This window comes from Nanorana parkeri, unplaced genomic scaffold (genome assembly GCF_000935625.1).
Source record: "Nanorana parkeri isolate BGI_ZX_2015 unplaced genomic scaffold, ASM93562v1 scaffold124, whole genome shotgun sequence".
Classification (NCBI taxonomy): domain Eukaryota; kingdom Metazoa; phylum Chordata; class Amphibia; order Anura; family Dicroglossidae; genus Nanorana; species Nanorana parkeri.
In genome coordinates, this window is record NW_017306392.1 from 1800147 (window position 1) to 1821258 (window position 21112).

Sequence of the window (21112 nt, forward strand, 5' to 3'; positions counted from 1 at the left end):
CCCGCCCACCTGTCTGTGGCTCCCTGGACGGCAGAGTGGACAGCTGCAGCCAAGCCAGGTAAGACATGCCCCGAAAATAAGACCTAGTGTCTTTTTCTTTGTATCTTGCAGAATTCGCTATCATTTTTTCTCTTTTTTTTTTCCATGGAGAGGGCAAATTTGCTTTCACAAAACTTTCCTATTTTTCTTACTTGCTGATGTGGCAATAATGCAAACAAATTACTGGAAAAACTCTTGATTTTTCCACAGGGGTGTGTGTGTGTGTATATATATATATATATATATAAACAGTCCGTAGCATTGTTCTAATATTTGCGTAGGTAGTTATCTGCATTCTATCACTTTACGTTCTTTGATTTATTTTTTTCCCCTTTCTTAATGATCGTGTAACCATAAAGTAGTTTACCAGCTATCCGCAACACTGATTGCTTGCCAAATCTGTAGCTGAAAAAATGAGTGTTTAAGTATCCTGGAGGCAGAGTGATCATTAAAGAAAGTATCTTTCATCAGAAGCTAAGACTTTTTTTTCTCTCTCTATAGTAATCTAGTAATCCTTACCACTAATCAATGCCTTACCTTTTAAAATATTGCCCTGTAGCTATCATTCTTTATATATCACAAATGTTTGGTGCCGGTGTGGGCTGCCATTCCTATTTGCAGTAATCTTGGTGCAGCATTTCTTCCACCATAGTATTGGGTCTATGGTGGAGGTGAAGCTCTCCATTGATAGCAGTGCTTCTTCCTTTGCCAATAGAGGCTGACTGATTGCATAATCCCTCCGTGTGTCATGCTTGTTGAGTGTTTTGGTGGAGCAAATTTCCTTCCAGTGGCATACATCACTTTGCCAGCTTTTAGCCTCTGTAACAATCCCTCCTCCTAGGATTGGATTGAAATGGGAAAGCAGCACATCTAGTTCAAGTTACCTAATTTTAGAGAAAATGTATGGTACTTGTGCAATTTTACTTTTCATTTTACGTGGTTAAGCTTCTTTTTTTTTCCAACTAGGCAACTATTTATGTTCAACTCTTTGCTGAACTAAGAATTATGGTGCCTTGACCAAAAAGTGCCTTTTGAACAAATGTGTTTTTTTGTTTTTTAAGGGATTGAAGAAGTCAATGATGGTGGCTCCCAAACAGTTGTGGAAAAATTATCTGGTGAGTTCTGCAATACCACATATTACAAAGAGACCATCGCAGAGCTGCAGAAATTGTCCATCGGTGAAAAAGTGAAGACCAATTTCTTGAACCGACAGATCACTTACAACACTTCGTTCTTTCACCAGCTGAAGTGGGTTTCTAAAAGATCCTTTAAAAACCTCATTAGAAATCCACAAGCGTCCGTAGCCCAGGTAAGCCTAATATGCCCCCCTCTCTGCATCCTTTTGTTATACAGTAAACAATGGCCACATGAGATTTTAGTAGAAGCAGTTGGATTCAATGTTTGTGTTTTTACTACTTGCTTCCTACCATATTATGTATGGTGCTAGAGGTCACTGTTCATAAACAAATGACAATGGCTTGTGTACTTGGGCCCTAAAACTGAAAAGATTGTATCTGTAGTAAGTAGGCCATTTATAGACCTTGCCCTTAGAAGTAGATTATCTTTTTCCATCTCCATTTAAAAGCTGATTTACTCCACACTAAAATGTTGGAACTCCATGAATTGATTTATACAAGTCTGTATGATAAAGACAAGACTGGAATGCCCTGTACTACCTCACAAAAAGAGCCATTGATGGCATGAGTGGCCTTTTTTTTTTTGTGGACAGCTCGTTGGTTGATGAAGACCCTCATCTACGCTGTGTATTCTCACTAGCCTGGAAGTCTCATGGAGGCTTGTGTTGGCATTCCTTAATTACATATTTGTGTCCAGTGAACAAGGGTTTCATAAATTCATCTTAAAAGAAAATCAGTTCCTTACATGTTGTTTTTATTTGCGGCATACCCGCTTTGTCATCAAAGGTGTCCTTTCTATGCTGTTAAAAGCTTTTCTCTATACAGTTTATAAATTGAAGACCTCACAGACTGTTGTCCCTACATAAGTTTATCTATACCCCCTACCCCCATCATACTTGATTTAAGTTAGCCACTTTTGTAAAGAGAAATGCACATTGGAAGGTATCCACAACACTTTTCTTGTTCCCAATCCCGGACTTGGATTAGCTGTTGTATTCACTGTGAAGTCCCAATTTCAGTTTGATGTAGCATCTGTCTAAAACTGTTAGTTGACTTTGCCACTTACAGTTATACTGGTATTCTGCGGATCTAAAATGCACCCTGACCATGAGAAAAATTCTGTGTGAGTTCAAAGACCGCTTTTAGTTCTTCATCAGTCTTGTGTTCCTGAAGACTAGGTTCATATTACATAGTTGATAAGGTAAAATAATACACAGGTCTATCAAGTTCAACCTATATTTGTGTGTATATGTGCATGAGCCATTAAGAATTCCTATACCCCTATTATATTCACTGAGGAAGAGAGAGGTTTTTACAATTTATTAACACTCCCAGCTGATAGCTTTTCCATGTGCAACAGAAATTGTGCTAGTTTTGGATTTTGTAAACAAGTTGCTGTCACCCCGATAGCCCTGAAAGCTTCATTTTGTTTTCACATGTGATCACATCGTTTCTTATCTTAAAGCAATTTGTTAATGTCTTACAAAAGCAGTCATCATCACGTTTGGACTCTTGCATAATGTGTGTCATTCCCTTTTATTTCCATGTCATAAGACCAGTGGCCACTATCCCCACTTTACCACTGGTCCCTAGCCTTGCAGCACCCCTGCGTAGTTCTTTTACAAGTGCACAACAACATAACCGCATTGCTGCTCACAGTAGTAGGAGTCTCACAGGGTTATTCACAAAAGGGTGAAGGGTTTGGAGAATGCAGGACAAGTGAACAATCTAGGACAACATAGCTGATTTGGAAAAATTCTCCAATCCAGCTCACTTTCCAGTTCCGCTATGCTGTCCTAGATTGTTCACTTCTCCTGCCTTCTCCAAACTTTTCACCCTTTTGTGAATAGACCCTGTCAGACTCTTGGTTTGACCTGCCCACTTTTCATCCTTTGATTGACAGAGGAGAAGACTCCTTGTATGTCCCGCCCCACCATCACCTCATACTGACCCACTCATAATCCTTCCCAGCAAGTTCCCGTTGCATGATGGGAATTGTAGTGTTTTCAAGCAGAGCCACACAGTAAGTGGCAGTGACGGTGCTGCTGGTTTATTTAATCTCCTAGTGCCCAGGCATAACAGCGACATATGACTTATACAGATGATGTCACATATGAAAAGAAGGTACATTTCTGAAAAACTAGGAACACACATTTGTAATGCCATGAGTAGCAAGAAGCGAATGGTCAATATTAATTGCCGTGACATAGTTTAGCATTAAAAGCAACCTATAGCCATAAAACGCGAAATAATCTAACACTTGCCTTTGTAGTCACCACCTTAGGTGTTTTGGTTTGTTGCTGAGGTTCCCGGGACTGCAAGTACCTCCTGTGGTTGCTGGCTTTAGCCCACCTACAGTGGCTTACTGTTTGCACATGACTGTTGGGCAGCCCCGCTTCCCAGTATTGAGTTTGCGAGGGTCAAAGTCTGCACCTCTGCTAAATGGTTTAATTAGTTTTTATAAGCAATAGTTTGATTTAATGGGCACGTACAGAAAGTCTTCAGATGATTATTACTTCCCCCAGCAGTTGATCATGTTTCACAGCAATCACAGGGGTAAATGGAATCTTGGAATTTTAATGCTGAATGGATGTCTGTCTCTCACCCAAAAAACAACCCTGAACACATTGGACCTTGTGACAAGAATTAGCTCTCTGAGTATTGGAGTTAATTGTCCTGCCTGAGTTTGCATTGTATGCACCTTTCTCTTTAATGTACCCGACACCTCATTAGTACAGGATTTTCAACGCTTTCTACGCGTGGTACACAGTTCATTAAAACCATTTCATCTTATCCGACTTAAATTGGTTCTGATATGATCCTTGTTTTCCACTACAGTTGGCTTAATGGCTCAGTAATCCGTGGCCTTTGATCTTTTCTACAGGTTCTTAGTAATACAGTCCCACTTATCCCAGTGATTAGGGAATTAGGAGTTAATGCATCCTTACGGCTTGCACTTAAACGATCAGCCTGATACCAATCATTTTAAAATATTTTACCAATCTTTTGTACAATCCACTTGGCATAAAAAGGTCAAAGCATTTGATGTAATCTCTTAATCTTCTTCGTGGTTCATGTGTATCATTGCCACTCGATCACCAATAGACCATGGCTTGCTGTGAGCAAATGTTCAATAAGTGCTGAAGCTTTTTTTCACTGTGAGCTTTGCTTAGTATTGTTTCCAAATACTGGATTTTTCTCGGTTTTGACATATCTGCTTAGCAGTGGATGCCACAAATGCAGCTAGTAAATATCACTTTTGTGCTTAATTCTGCTGGATACAAAGCATGACCACTCATTTCATTCTTGTATAACATTCTACAAATAGTGTTAAATATTAACCGTCCTAATAATTACTTTGTAATTATTGATTACTTTTGGCTGTTTTAACTTAGAACACCATTAAAGTAGTATTTAACTCTCAAACCTTTTTTTTCAATAATGAATCCAGATCAAAACAAATTTATATTGTCCAGTAAAGTATTTTTTTGCTCACCTTCGTGGTACCGAGCACAATAGAAAATCATTGAAAAGAGTTGAAAAAAAAGTAGAAAAAATATTTATAAAATGTAAATTAATAGTATAAAAAATAAATAAATATTTTTTTTTAAAAAGAACACACAAAAAAATGGGTGGAGCTAGCAGTGACAGCTAGCTCCGCCCAACTGTTTACTATTGGCCGGCCCCTGCCAGAGTCTTCTAGCAGGTAACCGAAGGGCTCTGGCGGCCAACGAGAGCTGAAGGATCAGCTGGAGCTATGGCTGGATCCTTCGACTCCTTCATGAGAAACCCCCTTAGTCATCATGTTTCCGGACAGCTGGCTCCAACTCTCAGCTCGGCTTCTCCAAACTTTATGTCCAGTTCAAGATTACCGTGGACATCAGTCTCCATCACATCAGCTGTCCATCTACTAGCTTGGAGAAGGACAAAGAGAAAGCAGGGAGGAGGGTAGTGTCTTGCCTTGCTGTGCCTGTGTGTTTGTGGAGACACACACAGCTTACTAGAACACACAAGGGTGGCTCCTTAGGACCCTGCGAGGGAAAGGAGCCACCGTAAAACAGGATATCGGGGCCAGTGCTCAGGGGACCAGCTGATTCTGCAGGAAGCTAAAACGTTTAATCAACAAGAAGCAGCATTCATTGTAAGAGATTTAATCATCATTTCACATAGTTTGAAACTCTTTTGATTTTAATCTGACTTTTTTTTGGCAATGCTGTTTAGTTTAAAAAATATAGAACAAAATGTCCAAACGCTTAATTGGGTTTGCCATGAATTGTCAACTCAATTATTCTTACTTCGGAAATCCACAATGGTGTATTAATATAGGTCTTTTCCTTTCAGTCATTACAGCCATAGGTGAATAAAACTAGGCGCCCTGATTCCATGTGTATATACCTTAAATGTCCAGTAGCTGACTTTGTCATTCAAATAATCAAAATACACTTTCATTTTTAAATCGAATTGGGGATATATTATTGTTTTTTTCTTTAACAGGTAATGGTCAGTACTGTTCTTGCCTTGATTGTCGGTGCTATTTTCTTTGGTGTAAATGATGACCAAAACGGAATACAAAACAGGTAAGTTCAGTAGAACGGAGAACCTGCTCAACTGAATAATGACTTTGAAGCAGAACTGTCGGATTTAAAAAAAATTAACCCTTGCGGTGGGGGGTTAATAAACGTCAGTCAAAGTACCACTAGTACTTTGACTGGCATTTATTCTGTCATGCAACGCTGTACTGAAATGAATGTTAGACCATTTTTTGGGAACAGATAGAGCTTTCTTTTGGTGATATTTAATCATCACTGGGGGGTTTTATTTTTTACTATATAACAAAAAAGTATCCTCAATTTTGAAAAAAAAAAACTGTTTCCCTATGAAATGTTATGAAACATTTATTATCATCCCAATTTTTTGGTAAAATATAAAAGACGGGGTCACGTCGGGTAAATAGACACCAAACATGTCAAGCCTTAAAATTGCCCGAAAACGACCACAGCCAAAATTGGGCATAGGCAACGCTTTAAAGCTTTTAGTTTAGTGTTATCAGTGATTAATGACCCTAAAATTATTGCTCTCACTCCGATGTTTGTGGCGATATGTAACATGTGCGGCACAATAGGCGGAATCATTGTTTTCGCACGAGAGAAACTCCCTACGTGATAGCCAGTTCACATGACAGGTCCTCTTTATGGAGACATCAGAGGTCTCCAAGACCCATAATGTCACCTAGGGGCCCCCAGAGAAGCTGATGAAGCAGAGATCTGCTTCAGCAGCTTCTCACCGGCATCTGTAGCCGGAGAGTGACACTGAATCCGGAAGTGATGTAATATACATCACTTCCTGCATTCGGGGACCGGAAAGGAGATCAAAGGGCGATCGTGTACTGATCTCCCTTTCATCTCCTTTGACAAAGTCGCCGCGCTGGTCCCAGGGGCACAGCGGATCTCGGGACCGGCACCGAAGAGGGGGGGGCGCACACCCGCACCTAATAGAAGCGATTGGACGCCCGATCACTTGAATGTAAACAGCCATCATTGGCTGTTTACATTTCTGACAATTTCCCCACTCATGTGTACACTGCCGCTCCTATAAGGCTCCCGTCCGGCCGTTCAGGAACGGCCAATGGACGGGAGGTGGTTAAACATGTCCACTGTGTAAAGATAAAGTACCATTTTTAGTCACTGGTAGTTATTCTGCATACAACTGGTGATGTGATATATTGTATCCAGCAACAATTTTAAGTGGAAATGGCCTGTATCTCTTTGCTTAATAACAGTGATATTGTGTTTACTTTTTAGAGTTGGGTCCTTGTTCTTCATCACTACAAATCAGTGTTTCAGCAGTGTGTCAGCGATTGAACTCTTCATTGTGGAGAAGAAGATATTTATGTGAGTGCCCCTTTTCAATGGTAGAAGGATTAAATTGCTTACCCGGCTGTGTGAGACGTACATTTACAATATATCATTCTGGCCAGAAGTAAAACCAATCTAAGCAATACTTGGATTATGTGCGGAATGACTCCAGAGCCCCAACATACACTTGCAAGTACCAGAAGTGCTCATTAACATGGGCACATTTCCCTAGGTATCTTCATCTCAGAAAAGGGATATTACCCGCAAAAAGCCTTTAGCTGTGTAGTGGTGTGCCTGAAATTAAGCTTCAAAATGGGTGCAAAGAAGATGTCTTTACAGGTGGCACTGTGCAGAAGAGTTGCCTGATTTGTTACCATACAAGAACCCCTTAATGGCTGTCCTAAACCAAGCTCCCCAGTCATAGTTGGGCAGCCACATGAATGGTCTTTAGAGAGTAGGGAACTCTGGGTTAAGGACTTTCTGGTATGCTTTGCTTACATCAGTGAGTATGATACAATCCTAGTGGATATAGTGAATATTGTAGCACTTGTCAGCCTGTGCTCCCTATGTGTGTGCAGGATTGAGGACGGGGAGCCCAGCCCAAGACAGAGGCTATCAGAGCTCCTGTTATGACTGCAGGACCATGTTATAATTAGACTTGTAAATTCCATGCATTGATAACCTTTCCTCTCTTTAGAATCAAGCCATGTCACATGACCAGTTCACATGATATACCACTTCTAACATATTGCAGCTTTAATAAATCAGGCCCTAGCTTCTCATGCAGTTATTTATCAATTTGGGTGGGAGTATTGTGATCACTGTTCAGACACTCCGATATAATTCCATTCTCTGGTTTCCCGTGTAGCATGTTTACCTGAATGTTATACTCTTATATACTTTCTTATATGTGCTTTGCACATTTAATAAGGTAATTCACCTATCATAAAGACGCTCCCCAAGCTGTTTACATTCCCACACATGAGTCCTCCAGAACATGCATGTGTAGATGATTTCAAATGTTTTGCATATGTATAACCTACATGTCATGGCAGTAATTAGAGAATTGGAAGACATGTGCAAGGATACTTTAAAATGTCTAGTTGTAATATAGGATTGCATGATCTGCTAGTATAAAATCCAATAAACATTAAAGTCTAGCAGAACCCATAATTGTTCTATTTCCAGCCTTCCCCAGTCTTATAAATGGTTTGCAGTGCCTAGTAGCCCAAATGTTCCACATTGTCTAGCAAGTTGCAGATTTTTCTAATAAGACCAAAAATGTTGTCAGAAACTTGATGTGACATGATAAATTGTATGTTATGACAGCTAGTATGTCTGCAAATGCTCACATGATCTCTGGAAGAATGGTGATCAAGTGCAGTTTATTTTATAAACCTGTCCATATGTGAGTATAGATGAATTATTATTATTTTATAGACATGAATACATCAGCGGCTACTACAGGCTATCATCGTACTTTTGCTCCAAGTTGATAGCAGACCTACTTCCCATGAGGACAATGCCAAGCATTATTTTTACCTGCATTATCTACTTTATGATTGGTAAGATTCTGATGGGGGAACCTTTCTACTGAGATTGTATGCTTCTAAGTGGACCTTTTATCCTCAGATGTATTCCAAAACACTTCTTGCTGCTTTTCCTGTATTGATTCATGATGGCTTTACTGGAATCATGAAGTCTGCAGTTTTCACCTCCATTGACTCTGTGTTTTTTTTCTTTTCCAGGATTTAAACCTACAGCAGGATCTTTCTTCATTATGATGTTCACCTTGACGATGATCTCCTACACTGCTACATCCATGGCTCTGGCTATTGCTGCTGGTCAAGATGTTGTAGCTGTCGCTAACCTACTTATGACCATAAGCTTTGTCTTCATGATTGTAAGTGTTACCTGAGAATCGCTATCTTTATGTGTGCCTGATTTACTATATAATCCCCCTGGGAATTCAAATGACTGGTAGGACTCACACAACGATCGAAGGTGCAGATGGGGATCCATGTGGATTCTTGTAGTAGGAATTCCAGGTGAGTCCGTACAGATGTGGTCATGGTGCCAATTCAAATGAATATCTGTTCACAAATGTCCTCATACAAGCAAGGATTACTTGCAGATCGGGAGAGAGGCTTGTCTCTGAATGCAGAGAGACGAGCATCTTTCCTGATTCGTGTAATAATAAAACCACTGCACTATGTGAAGGTATAATAAGCTGCTGTGCCGAAAATGAGTGAAACACTATTCCCAATACTGTGAATCAACACTTAATGGACGAATGCAACACAAAGGAGTTTTTTATTTTAATTTATTTTAGTGCAGTGCCACTTGAGTCACATCTTTCCTGATTCACAGGTAATTGTTTCATGTACGATTTTATGCTGACCGCCAGAAACGGATACCGTTGCTGTCAGCCTGTCATTAAAGGAGAACTATGGGGTTAAGGCTTTTTCCCATAGTTCTCCTAAGGGTAACGGGAGGACACAAACTAGCGTCCTCCAGTCACCCAAAGCTCAGTATACTGAGACGCCGGGACGGATCCCGACTTTACTGTCGAGATCCACCCAGCTGCGTGAGTGACAGCTGGCTCTGCCTATCTAGAGGCAGTCAGCGCTGGAGGATCGGACAGGGGAGGGGGGGAATCCCTGCAGGGAGCCGTGAGTGACAGTCACGGCTCTCTGCAGGGATAGATCGAGAGGTGAGCGAGCAGCGGTATGTGTTCGCTCACTTCCCGATCTACTGAGCCGACCTGTGACAGTCTCATTGTCACAGGTCGGCTAGAACTATGAGGTTTTCACTCACCTCATAGTTCTCCTTTAATTTGAATGGACACAGCAGCCACATTTGTACCCACCTAGGAATCCCCAGCCACAGCTTTGATTACCATGTGACCTTAAAAGTCAATTAGCTCCTGGTCTTTTAGGGTGTCCCTCACAGTTTATTGGAAAGGTAATTAGGTGCAGTCATTTCTGCTTGGTGTGTCATTGATGTAGAAGACTTGGTGAGTAGTGCAGTTTGCTTTTCTTGATGTGTCCTGGGGTTGACATCAGTAATGATGGTGGCATCTTAAAACATTACAGTGAGTCATTAATCAGTAGAATTATTTTTTTTAACCTTTTTACAAAGATATTTTCACAATAATAGTTGGAAATAAAGGAAACTAAAATGACCTGTCAAAACTATTTGCAGTTAGGCCCACATTTATTCATTTTGAAAGTTCAGGCAAACAACTGTATAAGCATTTTAAACATGTTTTCTGTTTTACTTGCCAGAGGTTTTGAATTCTGCAAAGCCAGTTTGGAGGTTTACTAAAACCATAAAGTTGAGCAAAATAATTTGTATCTGTGTTCCTTCCATGCCATCACCAGTATTATCTGCATCAAACTGGAATTCAAAATACTAATCACTAATGAAATGTTTTTCAATGTAAAAGTCAGTTTTCTTATTTTCTACCAATGTGGAATAATAAAAGCATCTGGATTTTTTTAAACTATTTTTTAATATCTTTTTAGATCTTTTCAGGCTTGCTTGTGAATGTGACTTCTGTGGTGGATTGGCTGTCCTGGCTGAAGTACTTCAGTATTCCTCGATATGGCCTTACCGTGAGTAAATTACACAGCTGTTTGTGCATTTTCTCTTCAATGAGCTACTATAGTTAAAAGCTGATATTCCGTGTGTTTCATTGAAAGGTCCTGAAGTTACAGGGCAGATATCTTGCCATCTGAGAGGTGGAAGGCAGAATAGTTCCTCCTGTCACCTCCAGTCTTGTAGCTGTGGGATACGAGGGCTGCTTATTTGCAGCATGATTTATCACTTGTATTATCGTTTGACATTCTAAATGTGTGGAGAAGAGTAACTCATTGACTAGCGGGGCATCCTCCCTTGGCTCTGCCCAGGTGCCTTGTGTAGGATATGGCTCTGGTAGATACTGCAGAAAAACCAACATTGAAAGCAATGTACAACATGCCATAGAAGTCTATGTATCAAAGGTGTATGTTGTAAATCCCTGCACTCACTCTTCTATGAAATAGTTAGCTTATATACAGTAAGGTATGTTGACAGCATATACATATTGCACCGTTCCCCTATATGTATACAGCTAAATAGTGATACATATATTCCTCTTTTAAAAAGAATTGTGTGTTATACTGACCAAAGAACATATTTTTTTTCTTGTGAATCACTGACCCGGTAACAAAAACATCCGATTAGGAGATCTAACATCACTCCAAGGGGCTGATTATAAATGAATTTGCCATGCTCCTCAGTGCCATCTAGGGCATGTGAACACCATCCACCCAGCTGTACACTGGACAGAACATTTTTAAATCAGCCCCTTTGACATGCTGCATACATGACTTAGGTCCATTGATGCCAGTACCAGCCAAGCAACTATAATTTATAGGCAACTAGCATTTCATTCTGTAAAAGATTGCTTTAAGTGCTGTCACCAGGTAGTTTGGCACTTTTACCTTTTTGGAAATCATTGTGGCTTATGGCTGGATAAGGGCTGTGTTTGGTCTAATGGACTGTCCTACAGAGTCTACATCTACCTAATATCTGGTAAGAAGTGTTTAGCCTAATGAAGTGCCCCAAATGTATAGTGTGGGGGGTCACAAAATATAGGATATGACACCCCAAGGCATGGGTAGGCAAAGTACGGCCCACCAGCTGTGGTGAAACTCAAAATCTATCTGCCTCTGGGAGTCATTCCTGTGGCTGTCAGTCTTGCATTACCTCATGGGACACAACAGCTGAGGTGAGGAGGTTGCCTAACCCTGCCCGTCCTGCTTTTTGTTGAAGTCCTGCATAAACATTATTCTTGCTCTGGGGCCTTCAAATAACAAAACTTACAGGGTTATTCACAAAAAGGTGAAGAGTTTGGAGAAGGCAGGAGAAGTGACAACCCCGTAAATGTATTGGATTATAGTAGCCAATAGTTGTGAATGAAATGCTGCCATCTCGTGGACCATCTAGTCTAGTGCATTTGACGTATTGTGTTTTACATTGCAGTGTTCTTCTGTATTGTTACACTCTATAGACTCCTGCAGTCACACTAAATGGTTAAATTGGAAGGCTTGTCTGATCGCTTGATTTCTCTTCCGATATCAGGCTCTACAAGCCAACGAATTCCCAGGACTACTGTTTTGCAGAAACAGCACCACTATTCCTTGCAATGCAAGCAGCCCCCTGCTCATGTAAGTATACTGTTACCGCAGCATTGAGGACATACATTACACATATAGCAATCTTTAGGCCTTGTTCACACCAAATGCAGACCAGATCCGGTCAGGTTTCTGCACACACGCAGTGTAGTGGGTTGTGCCGCGTTTTAGACGCGTTTTGGATGCGTTTTGGTAAAAAAAAAAAATATTTTTTTTTTACGTTTAACATGGGCTTTCAGGCACTTGCATGCGTTTTTGATGCGTTTGTGCGTTTTAGATGCGTTTTTGATGCGTTCCAGACCAGATCCAGAGCAGGTAAAATAGGGCTTGCCGCAGTTTTTTCATCCGGTCTGGATCTGGTCTGGATCCGCACGCTGCGATGTGAACTGGAGGGCAAAATACCATAGGAATACATTGGACGCAGTTTTGATCCGGTCTGCACCTGCTCTGGTCCGGATCTGCTCCGCGCTTGGTGTGAACAAGGCCTTAAAGATAATGGACGGTGGAAAGCTTCCATTTTCACATGTATTGCACAGTATTCCAGCTCACGAAGGATAGCACAGTTTACTGGGTAGATATATAGTTGTGTTTAAAGAAAAAAGAGCATGTGTTCACTGTTTGGAACATTTTAAAGTGAAACTCCTGCCAAAACTTTCTTCTTCATTTTGCATAGATTTGGGAAATGTTTGGATCTTTGTCAGGTTTTATTTAAAGAAGGGTCTAAAATAAAAAAGATATACTCACCCGATCCTCAGTCCTGCCTGCTAGAACAGTCCCTGCAGCCTCTTCTCTCCTGGGCTGCAGCCAGCGGCCTAAAGACCAGTGACGTCCTCACTTCCATTTACTTGTTTTGGATATGAGGAGACCAAGGGAAATTCCACAGCTGGAAAGGAGGGGGAGGGGGAAGAGTGGTGGGTCTTTAGACTGCCGGCTGGAGAACGGGGAATAAGAGGCTTTAGGGTCCTCTCTAGCTGGCAGGCGGGACAAAGGATCAGGTGCGTTTACCTTTTTAATTTTTTTTTAGACCCAGACCAAAGTGATCACTTAACCCTTTGCAGTGCGGGGCTAGCCCCACGGCACTGCAAGGGTTAATTTTATACATGCCCAGAGTTCTTCTTTAAACTCGTTGCCAATAAATTGGTGCACTTTACGTTTTCTTTTTGTAGTATTCTGAACACTTCTGCTTTTTTATTGCAAGGCAAATATCAGTCATGTTTTTACCTGCTTAAAACCGGCTTCTTTTCTTTTTTTCTTCAGAACCACGGGAGAAGATTATCTTAATAATCAGGGCATCCCCACCGACGCCTGGGGCTTGTGGCAGAATCATCTGGCACTGGCTATAATGACACTTATATTTCTCACAATCGCCTACCTGAAGCTGAGTTTCATGAAGAAACTTACCTGAGCAGGAGCAGAGCCGCACTTTCTATTGCCACTGCTTGTAGATGTGTATATGTAAATATGTTCTATAGTTTGAATCACCAAGTGACCTCTTAATCAGAATGTGTGAAACACAGTTAGGATGAGAAAAGCAGCCGTTATATGATCATTCACACGCCACGGAAAATGCACTACTCTAGTTTCATTGCTAATGCGTGTGCAACGTTTGGTTTGAATGTTATTTTTTCTGAGGTAATCAGAAGCCATTATGCCAAATGACTGCACAAGCCTGTGAGTTGCCTATCAGGGTTATTCACAAGAGGGTGAAGAGTTTGGAGAAGTGATCAATCTAGGACAACATGGCTAAACTGGAAAGTGAGCTGAATTGAAACTTGTTTCCAGTTCAGCTATGTTGTCCTAGATCAGGGGTCAGCAACCCGCGGCTCCGGAGCCGCATGTGGCTCTTTCATCCCTCTGCTGCGGCTCCCTGTCCAGGGGTGGAACTACTCCTGGGGCCTCAGGCTGTGGTGGGGCCCAGTGAGGCACCCCCCCCCGGGGTGGAATATGCGGCAGTGCAGGGTCCCAGGGCCCCGCACTGCTGACAGGCTTTTCAGTAAGGGTCGGGTCTTGTGACTCACCTCTTCTCCCGGCTGCATCCCTAGTAACAGGCGGCGGGAGAGGAGAAGTGTGTGTCACATGCCCCGCCCTCTTCAGTGCACACCGTCTGGCTGGGATGCTGGCTGTGAGGCTTGGCAGGTGAGTCCGAATGAGGAGCGCGGGGGGGGCGGTTTGGGTGGAGTGCGTTACTAAGCCGAGAGTCCAGTGCGTTACTAAGCCCACATATACATGCTATACATAACATAAAGGTAAAAAACGATATATGCAATGTTATCTTCATTTTAGATGTCAAAAGGGTTTTGTGGCTCCCGGTGTTTTCTTTTCTGTGGGAAACGGGTCCAAATGGCTCTTTGAGTGTTTAAGGTTGCTGACCCCTGGTCTAGATTGTTCACGTCTCCTGCCTTCTCCAAACCCTTCACCCTTTTGTGAATAACCCTGTATGTGTTTGTTATAAGGTATTGCGCCAAGTTGTTTTGTTATACCAGCTATTTGGCTTGTTGTGTGTATAGATATCTAAAAGATGCTTCTCTTTACTGTGTTTCATGTAATAAGTGTTCTTTTACATGATGTAAATGTCAGGATTTATTTATGGCTAAAATGTTTATAACATGCTGTATTAACAATGTTCTAATTTTAGTAACTATTCTATTTTTATATGTTTGTTCAGACAGCTAACCTGTTCTCTTTTGGTAACGACCATAACAAGGGTAGATTCAGTATATTTAGTGACAGCAATCAAATGGTATCTTTGCCCTAAAAAACAAACGTTGGCATTTGATTTAAAATGAAAATGGAAATAAAAATGTTTCCATCTGAAGGATGTGTGCTTTATTTTATATCAGTCTGTAACAAATGGTCTTATCAGTGCGTGTAGTTATTGGGGGGTATTTATCAAAACTGGAGCAGTTGCCCATGGCAACCAATCAGCATCTCTCTTAAGCTTGCTCAGCTGGGATTTGAAAATGAGAGATAGAAGCTGATTGGTTGCCATGCAAATCTGCTCCAGTTTTGATAAATTCCCCCTCATTGTATTTAAAAGGCATTCCTGATTCAACGAAAATACGCACCCTTTCTAGCAGTCATGCAAAAATCACTGTTTAGCCAACTGGCATAGGGCTTCTGTTTCTACAGTCGGTATGTTATATCCAACCTGCAATAAGAAACTCAATAGTATTAGACTTATTAAGTACATCTAAATAGATTGGAATAAGGTACCCGTGGTAAGCTAATCATAGACTTGTGTTAACAGTTGTCTCATGTCTGTTGGTCCTTCTTGATTCTTCTGTAATAGTAAGCATTGGGGCAGATCTGAGATTAAGGCCCTGTTCACACCAGGGCGTTTCGTCGCTGAAACACATGCAAATTAAAATCCAGTGTATTCCTATGTGGGCCTTTCACGCAAATGCGCTGAATCGCGTGTCAAAATACGCTTGTTTGAAATGTCCCTGAGCTTCTTTTGTGGCACTTATCAGCTCGTTTTGCTCCATAGACTTTAATGGAAACATGCCAATTAGCATGTTTGTGTGCATTTTTGCAGAAAATGCCTGTGAAACGTGCTAAAAAAAGCGATGAAACGCTGTGGCCCAGGTGTGATTGTGCCTTATTGTCCTGGTAGTCTGCTTGTGCTGCTTACTTCCCCCTGGGAAGCTGGGGCGCCCTGCAGGGTCAATCTGCAAGGTCAAAAGGGAATCGGTCTTTCTTAAAAAAGCAGTGGCTGAAAGATAGACGTACACATCCAGAAAATCAAATCCAGACAATGGAGGGAATTTCCTTTTTGCTGAATTGCAGCCGGACAAAGGGATGGGAAAACAATGTCCTGGTTAAGGCGAAAGGCTACCTCAGGTAAGAAGGGCCCTCAACACCACCTTGTCCTTATGCAAGACCAAAAGTGTTCTTTGCATGATAAGGCCACCAGTTTAGAGACTTGCCCTTACAGATGTTATAGTTACAAGGAAAGCAACCTTGTAGGTGAGAGTAGAGGGAGGAATATCTCTTAATGGGCTCAAATATTGGGTTCTTAAAGAGAAACTTTACCCGTATCTTCAAAATAACAACAAAGGCACCTTTAGAAATGTTGAGTAATGACAGTCTACACAAAGATACTTAGATAATTGCCGGCTTTTTATTCTTTACATACCTTGTTTTTCTTTTCCTCACCATTCTTCTCAGAGTGGCCATTTTTACCAAGGGCAGATGAAACCATCTTTACTTCCTGGAACATGTGACCATGCACATCATCTCAGGGAAGGAACATGCCTTTCCCTGAGATCTCGTGAGATTAGATAGATTTTACAGCAATGCTTCGCTGATATAACTTTCCCAGGATGCAATGCTTTGGCACATTACATCACTTTTACCAAAGAGAACCATAAAGTAGAAAACAAGAAACTGTAAGTAATATAAAAATATGTATAACTAATGAATGTAAGATGATTTCACATCAGCATGCAGAGCTGTATGCTGATGTGCTTTTTAGCCAAAGCAGGTTTTGAGAAAACCAGATTTAGATGCAACGGAGTCCCAAGAAAACAGATAGGGGAAACCACATGGGAGACCCACTGCACAAAGCTCTTAATCAAATTGAAAGTCTCTGAAAGTGCAGAAATGCACAAAGATTTTAATCAGAGTGTGAGAACAATAATCTCTGAAGCAGAACGGAAAGTGCAGAGACTTGTCCTTTATTGGTGCTGAGAGCCAAACATTGATCCAGACCTAACCGTAGAAAGGAGAGGATTCATGCCATGGAGAAGCTCCTGGGGTGAAAGCCCTGGACTTCAAGTGAAGCATACTTTCCATGTCTGAAGAGAGATCATAGAAATCACAGGTGCCCCTGTCCCTTAGAACCTAGACTTCAACGGCCATCCCGTTAAAGCCAGCAACTGAGAAGCAGTATGGCAAAATGGTCCTCAGGACAGTCGATCTGGGAGGTTTGCCAGGGACCAGGGCCGGAAAAAACAACACATCTGCCACGACCAGTCCTGAAAAATGAGGATCATCAGAATGGCCTCCATTTCAATCATGCACAGCAGACTATGAAGAGGCTTCGGGGAGAAAAGACATAGATCATGGCGTACTGATCCTGCTTATGCAAGTGGATCCCTGCACATGGATTCAAGCCTGTCCAGTTTGGATGATGGAGCCAAGCAAAACTCCAAGGAGGGGCGAGTTTACCAGCAGAGGACAACATGGTTCCGCTTGCATCAGCTACCAACTGATTAGAAGGAAATGAGCTGAGGGCACCCAGTACATCAGGATTTTTTTTATTGATAAAGTTATTTTATGCTGAAATCTATACATGTACAGTATTGTTATTCACGACAGACATACCGTCTAGTTCTGTTGAAATTAATAATTTTTAAAAGAGGTTATTTTGAGCTTGACCAAAAATGGGTCAAACATAGTAGAACTAGTTTGATGGAGAACACAAGATAAAATACCTAATTTAGTAATAAAAATATAAAATAGCCTTTAGCCTGTGTCTGCAATCTTTTAATCCTTAACTATGAAGAAAACTGAAGTCTAGGAAGTGTTTGGTATGAAGTGTATGAAGAAGAAAATGGGGCCTGTTGATAGTCTGGCACAACCAAACATTTTAAAAATATATAAAACCTTACTATTGGATATATTTTGTGATTTAAGTTAAAATCAACCCTGCGGGTCTCTGAGGTTGATTTTACGTTAGAATGGTCAACCTCAGAGCCCAAGGGTTGAAGGTAGAAATCAAAGGGTTCCATATCAAAAATGTTAATGGGACACCCAACAGAAAAAACCCCCAAAACAATATTGTACAACATCCTAATTACAATAATAGGTTACAAAGGACTGAAGAGAAAGTGGCAGTAACAGAGTGCAAATCTGTGGAAGGGAGGGGAGGCATATTTCAGTGTTTTAAATGGAGTAGCAATATGAAATGTACAGCACAGCACAAAGAATTAGTGTTGCATAAGGAATCATACAGAAAGAGCACAGCTTGGTAATTACAATGTACAGCACAGAGCATTTAATGGGGCAGTGTGGAATATACAATGTACAACCCAGCGAACATATTGGGTCAGCCTGGAATATACACTTTCTATTTAAAATTGTTCAGTTGAATGACTGAGCCCCAGATTTACTAAGGTTACCACCACTGGCTTAGGTGTAATTGAGATCAAGAAATAACAGGCAAGACACAACAATTTCCAAAAAGATACAAATTATTTATTATTTTAAAGTGCTTGGTGTAACAATATTCTTCAATGTTCTAGACTGTACCATAGGTCTACAATTTCATCTTATGCACTTTGGCTTTCTGTTGTGTTATTTTGGGGGGAAAAAGACTTTCATTTGGATTACAAAAACATATTGCTAACTGCAACACTCTTTAGCAAAAACCCCTACACTCGGGGCCGGTGCTGCCACTTGGAAAATTAGGCAGCTGCCTAGGGCGCACTGCTGCCTAGGGAGCAGCCTCGATCACTCACCCCCCTAGTGTCACCTTCCCCCCCCCTCTATTTCAATAGCAGGCTATTGCAGTCACCCAATGAACAGAGAGGTAACTTTCTCTCTCAGGACCGATTCTTTGCTCAGTGGGTGGCTTTTCAATAGCCAGTCTGCTATTGGCTATTTCAAATGAATTGTTTCAAATTAAATTACATCCACCTATTGCCTATGGAAGCTAGCCGGCAGGAGAATGGGGCCACCCAACACTAAAACAATGCTAATTTGTGTTTTGTCAGATCAACAAAATGCATAGTGTGAACTTAGTAGATTATATGAATACAAACACATTGATATATAAAAAAATAAGCATATTGTGTGATACACAAGATTATAATATCAGCTAAAAACTATGACATCAAATATATCAGTAACCCATAGTCCTTGTGCTTGAACACAATCATAAAACTTACACGGATATCCATGAAACTTTTAGCACTTCAAGATGAAGTTTGTTAATATAATAAAACCGTAACAACGTGTTACATTATTTACAAGTTGGTTTGATTTATTTTGTGATCTTGTTGTATCTATATGTGAAATGCACTTATCTTATGGGAAGGTTTTCCTTGTCTTGTGACAGGGTCTCTTTAAAAAAAAAAAAAGAGTCCCCTTCCATTCACAACAACCTTCTAAATGTATTTTTAACTGTTGCAGCCAAACTCGGATTCTACCAAGTAGATATATGTTTTATAACGTATGTGTGCTACAATTCCAAGCTTCCACTGCACTATTACCTGAATAAAAGCCCAACTTGAAGTCACATTTCTTAAACGTCTTTGTCCCTAAATTGCCAATATAATATTTAGTTGGCGTCTATAAAAGGTATCTGAAATATAATCCAGAATATCCATGTACCAAAATTCATGCGGTTTATAAATTGTGAATAATAAAAACTCACTGAAAATAAAAATCTATGTAATAAATGTACTTTTCATTATATCAAATCTAACAGCTAAAATACCGTAGTGCGCAATATAAAAAGAGAAACGCCTTTTTTTTTTGTTTATGTACTTCTAGCTTTAGTCTCTCTATTGCCTTTGGACTTTCATACCACCATTTGGTTTACTGGAAAAAAAAAATGTACTTATCGTAAAATCTTTTTCTTGATGTCCATTGAGGAACACAGAATTCTTAAACCGTTGGGTTTTACTGCCGCCTACAGGAGGCTTGGACAATGGCAAAGAAAAAGAAACAAACCAGCCTCCAGCATATCCCCTCCTCTATCCAGCATACCTCTGTTTTGTGAGCAAGCAGTACAAAAACTACGAAAAAACACAAAGGGGTGGGACCTGTCTCTCTCACTGGACTCCAAGAAAAAGATTGAATTGTAACTGCAAGAATCTTCTTTCTGTTCCCATCTATTGATGGACACAGGAATTATTAGACTTCCAAAAACAGCAGCCCAACCGAGGGGTGGGCAAAAGCCACTAACAGGTTCAAGAACTTTTGAACTCAGCAGTGATGAAGAATAATCTGAAAGACCAATGCCTGAATCAGAATCATGAGAGCCAAATCTGGGTCACTGGCAGTGCCTCAAACACAGCCTCTATAGGGAGATTGTTGGGACTCTGAATAAGAGATGACAACAGCAGACTAGAGATCCATGTGTTTCTTCAAAGAGGAGGAATGTCAGCAGGATGGTGCTTCCTCTAAGCTGAAAATTGGGAAAAAGAGTGTGAAGCGCACAAATGCAGCACTCTGCCCAGCAGATGACGTCTGAGCTCGATCTCTCACCCTTACCACAGTGGAACTGGAGGAGGTGGGAGATTTGAAATGGCATCAATTTTGCAAATAGTGACTTAGCTCACGGTGCTTCAGCCTAAATGGCCTTAACTCACGAATTAGGTGTTCTGAGACAGGGTCACAGCAGAGGTTGTACCATGGTTCTTGACCCTGAAAGCACTATGTGGCTAACTAACACAGTTACACAAAGGTATGGAAAGTGGCACTCAATGCCAAAAGGTCACATTCCAGGTTAGCCTCGCAATCATTCAGATGCCTACTCGGGTCTGAGTAACCTTAATTCCCTAATTAGGTCTTCAGAGATAGGGTCACCCCTGAGGCTGTGCTGGACTGGAAAGTGGACCACCGCTAACCAACCAGTACATTAAGGTCTGGAAAGCACCAAAAAGCAGAGCCCATCGCCCGAAGGTCACATTCCAGGCAAGCCTTTCCACTGTCCAGTCCAGAGGGCTCCTGTTACAGCCTCCAAGGCTATCTCCAGGCATACACCAATCCTGATAGCTGCTATGTACAGACAAACTTGACTGGCAAAATAGCAGAAGCTCTTGACTGAAGTCTTTGAAGAAGAAAAAAACAATCACAAAGAGAAAACAAGGCTATTAAAAACATGAGGGGGGGGGATTAGTTAGCCTGTCTTTAGCGGAGCTGAAGAGAAGGAGTCCATACCTGTAGGACAGCA

The 21112-nt window shown here is 41.0% G+C and overlaps 1 protein-coding gene and 1 long non-coding RNA gene across 2 annotated transcripts in view; one reads left to right on the forward strand and one right to left on the reverse strand.

The window, feature by feature from the left end:
* Positions 1 to 13745, forward strand: part of ABCG2 (ATP binding cassette subfamily G member 2 (Junior blood group)) — a 55722-nt gene extending 41977 nt beyond the window's left edge. Inside the window, exons 10-17 of the mRNA XM_018553561.1 lie at positions 1110 to 1348; positions 5670 to 5752; positions 6977 to 7066; positions 8471 to 8595; positions 8779 to 8933; positions 10558 to 10647; positions 12158 to 12243; positions 13468 to 13745. Of these exons, the coding sequence (XP_018409063.1) occupies positions 1110 to 1348; positions 5670 to 5752; positions 6977 to 7066; positions 8471 to 8595; positions 8779 to 8933; positions 10558 to 10647; positions 12158 to 12243; positions 13468 to 13615 (1016 nt within the window). The 3' untranslated portion in view covers positions 13616 to 13745. The remainder of the gene's footprint in view (positions 1 to 1109; positions 1349 to 5669; positions 5753 to 6976; positions 7067 to 8470; positions 8596 to 8778; positions 8934 to 10557; positions 10648 to 12157; positions 12244 to 13467) is intronic.
* Positions 13746 to 18396: 4651 nt separating this feature from the next.
* LOC108784708 lies at positions 18397 to 20607 on the reverse strand. The gene is made up of 3 exons (XR_001941089.1): positions 20594 to 20607; positions 18891 to 19217; positions 18397 to 18584 (listed from the first exon to the last, which is right to left on the reverse strand). It is a non-coding gene; the product is annotated as an uncharacterized LOC108784708 (long non-coding RNA).
* Between the last annotated feature and the right edge of the window lie 505 nt (positions 20608 to 21112).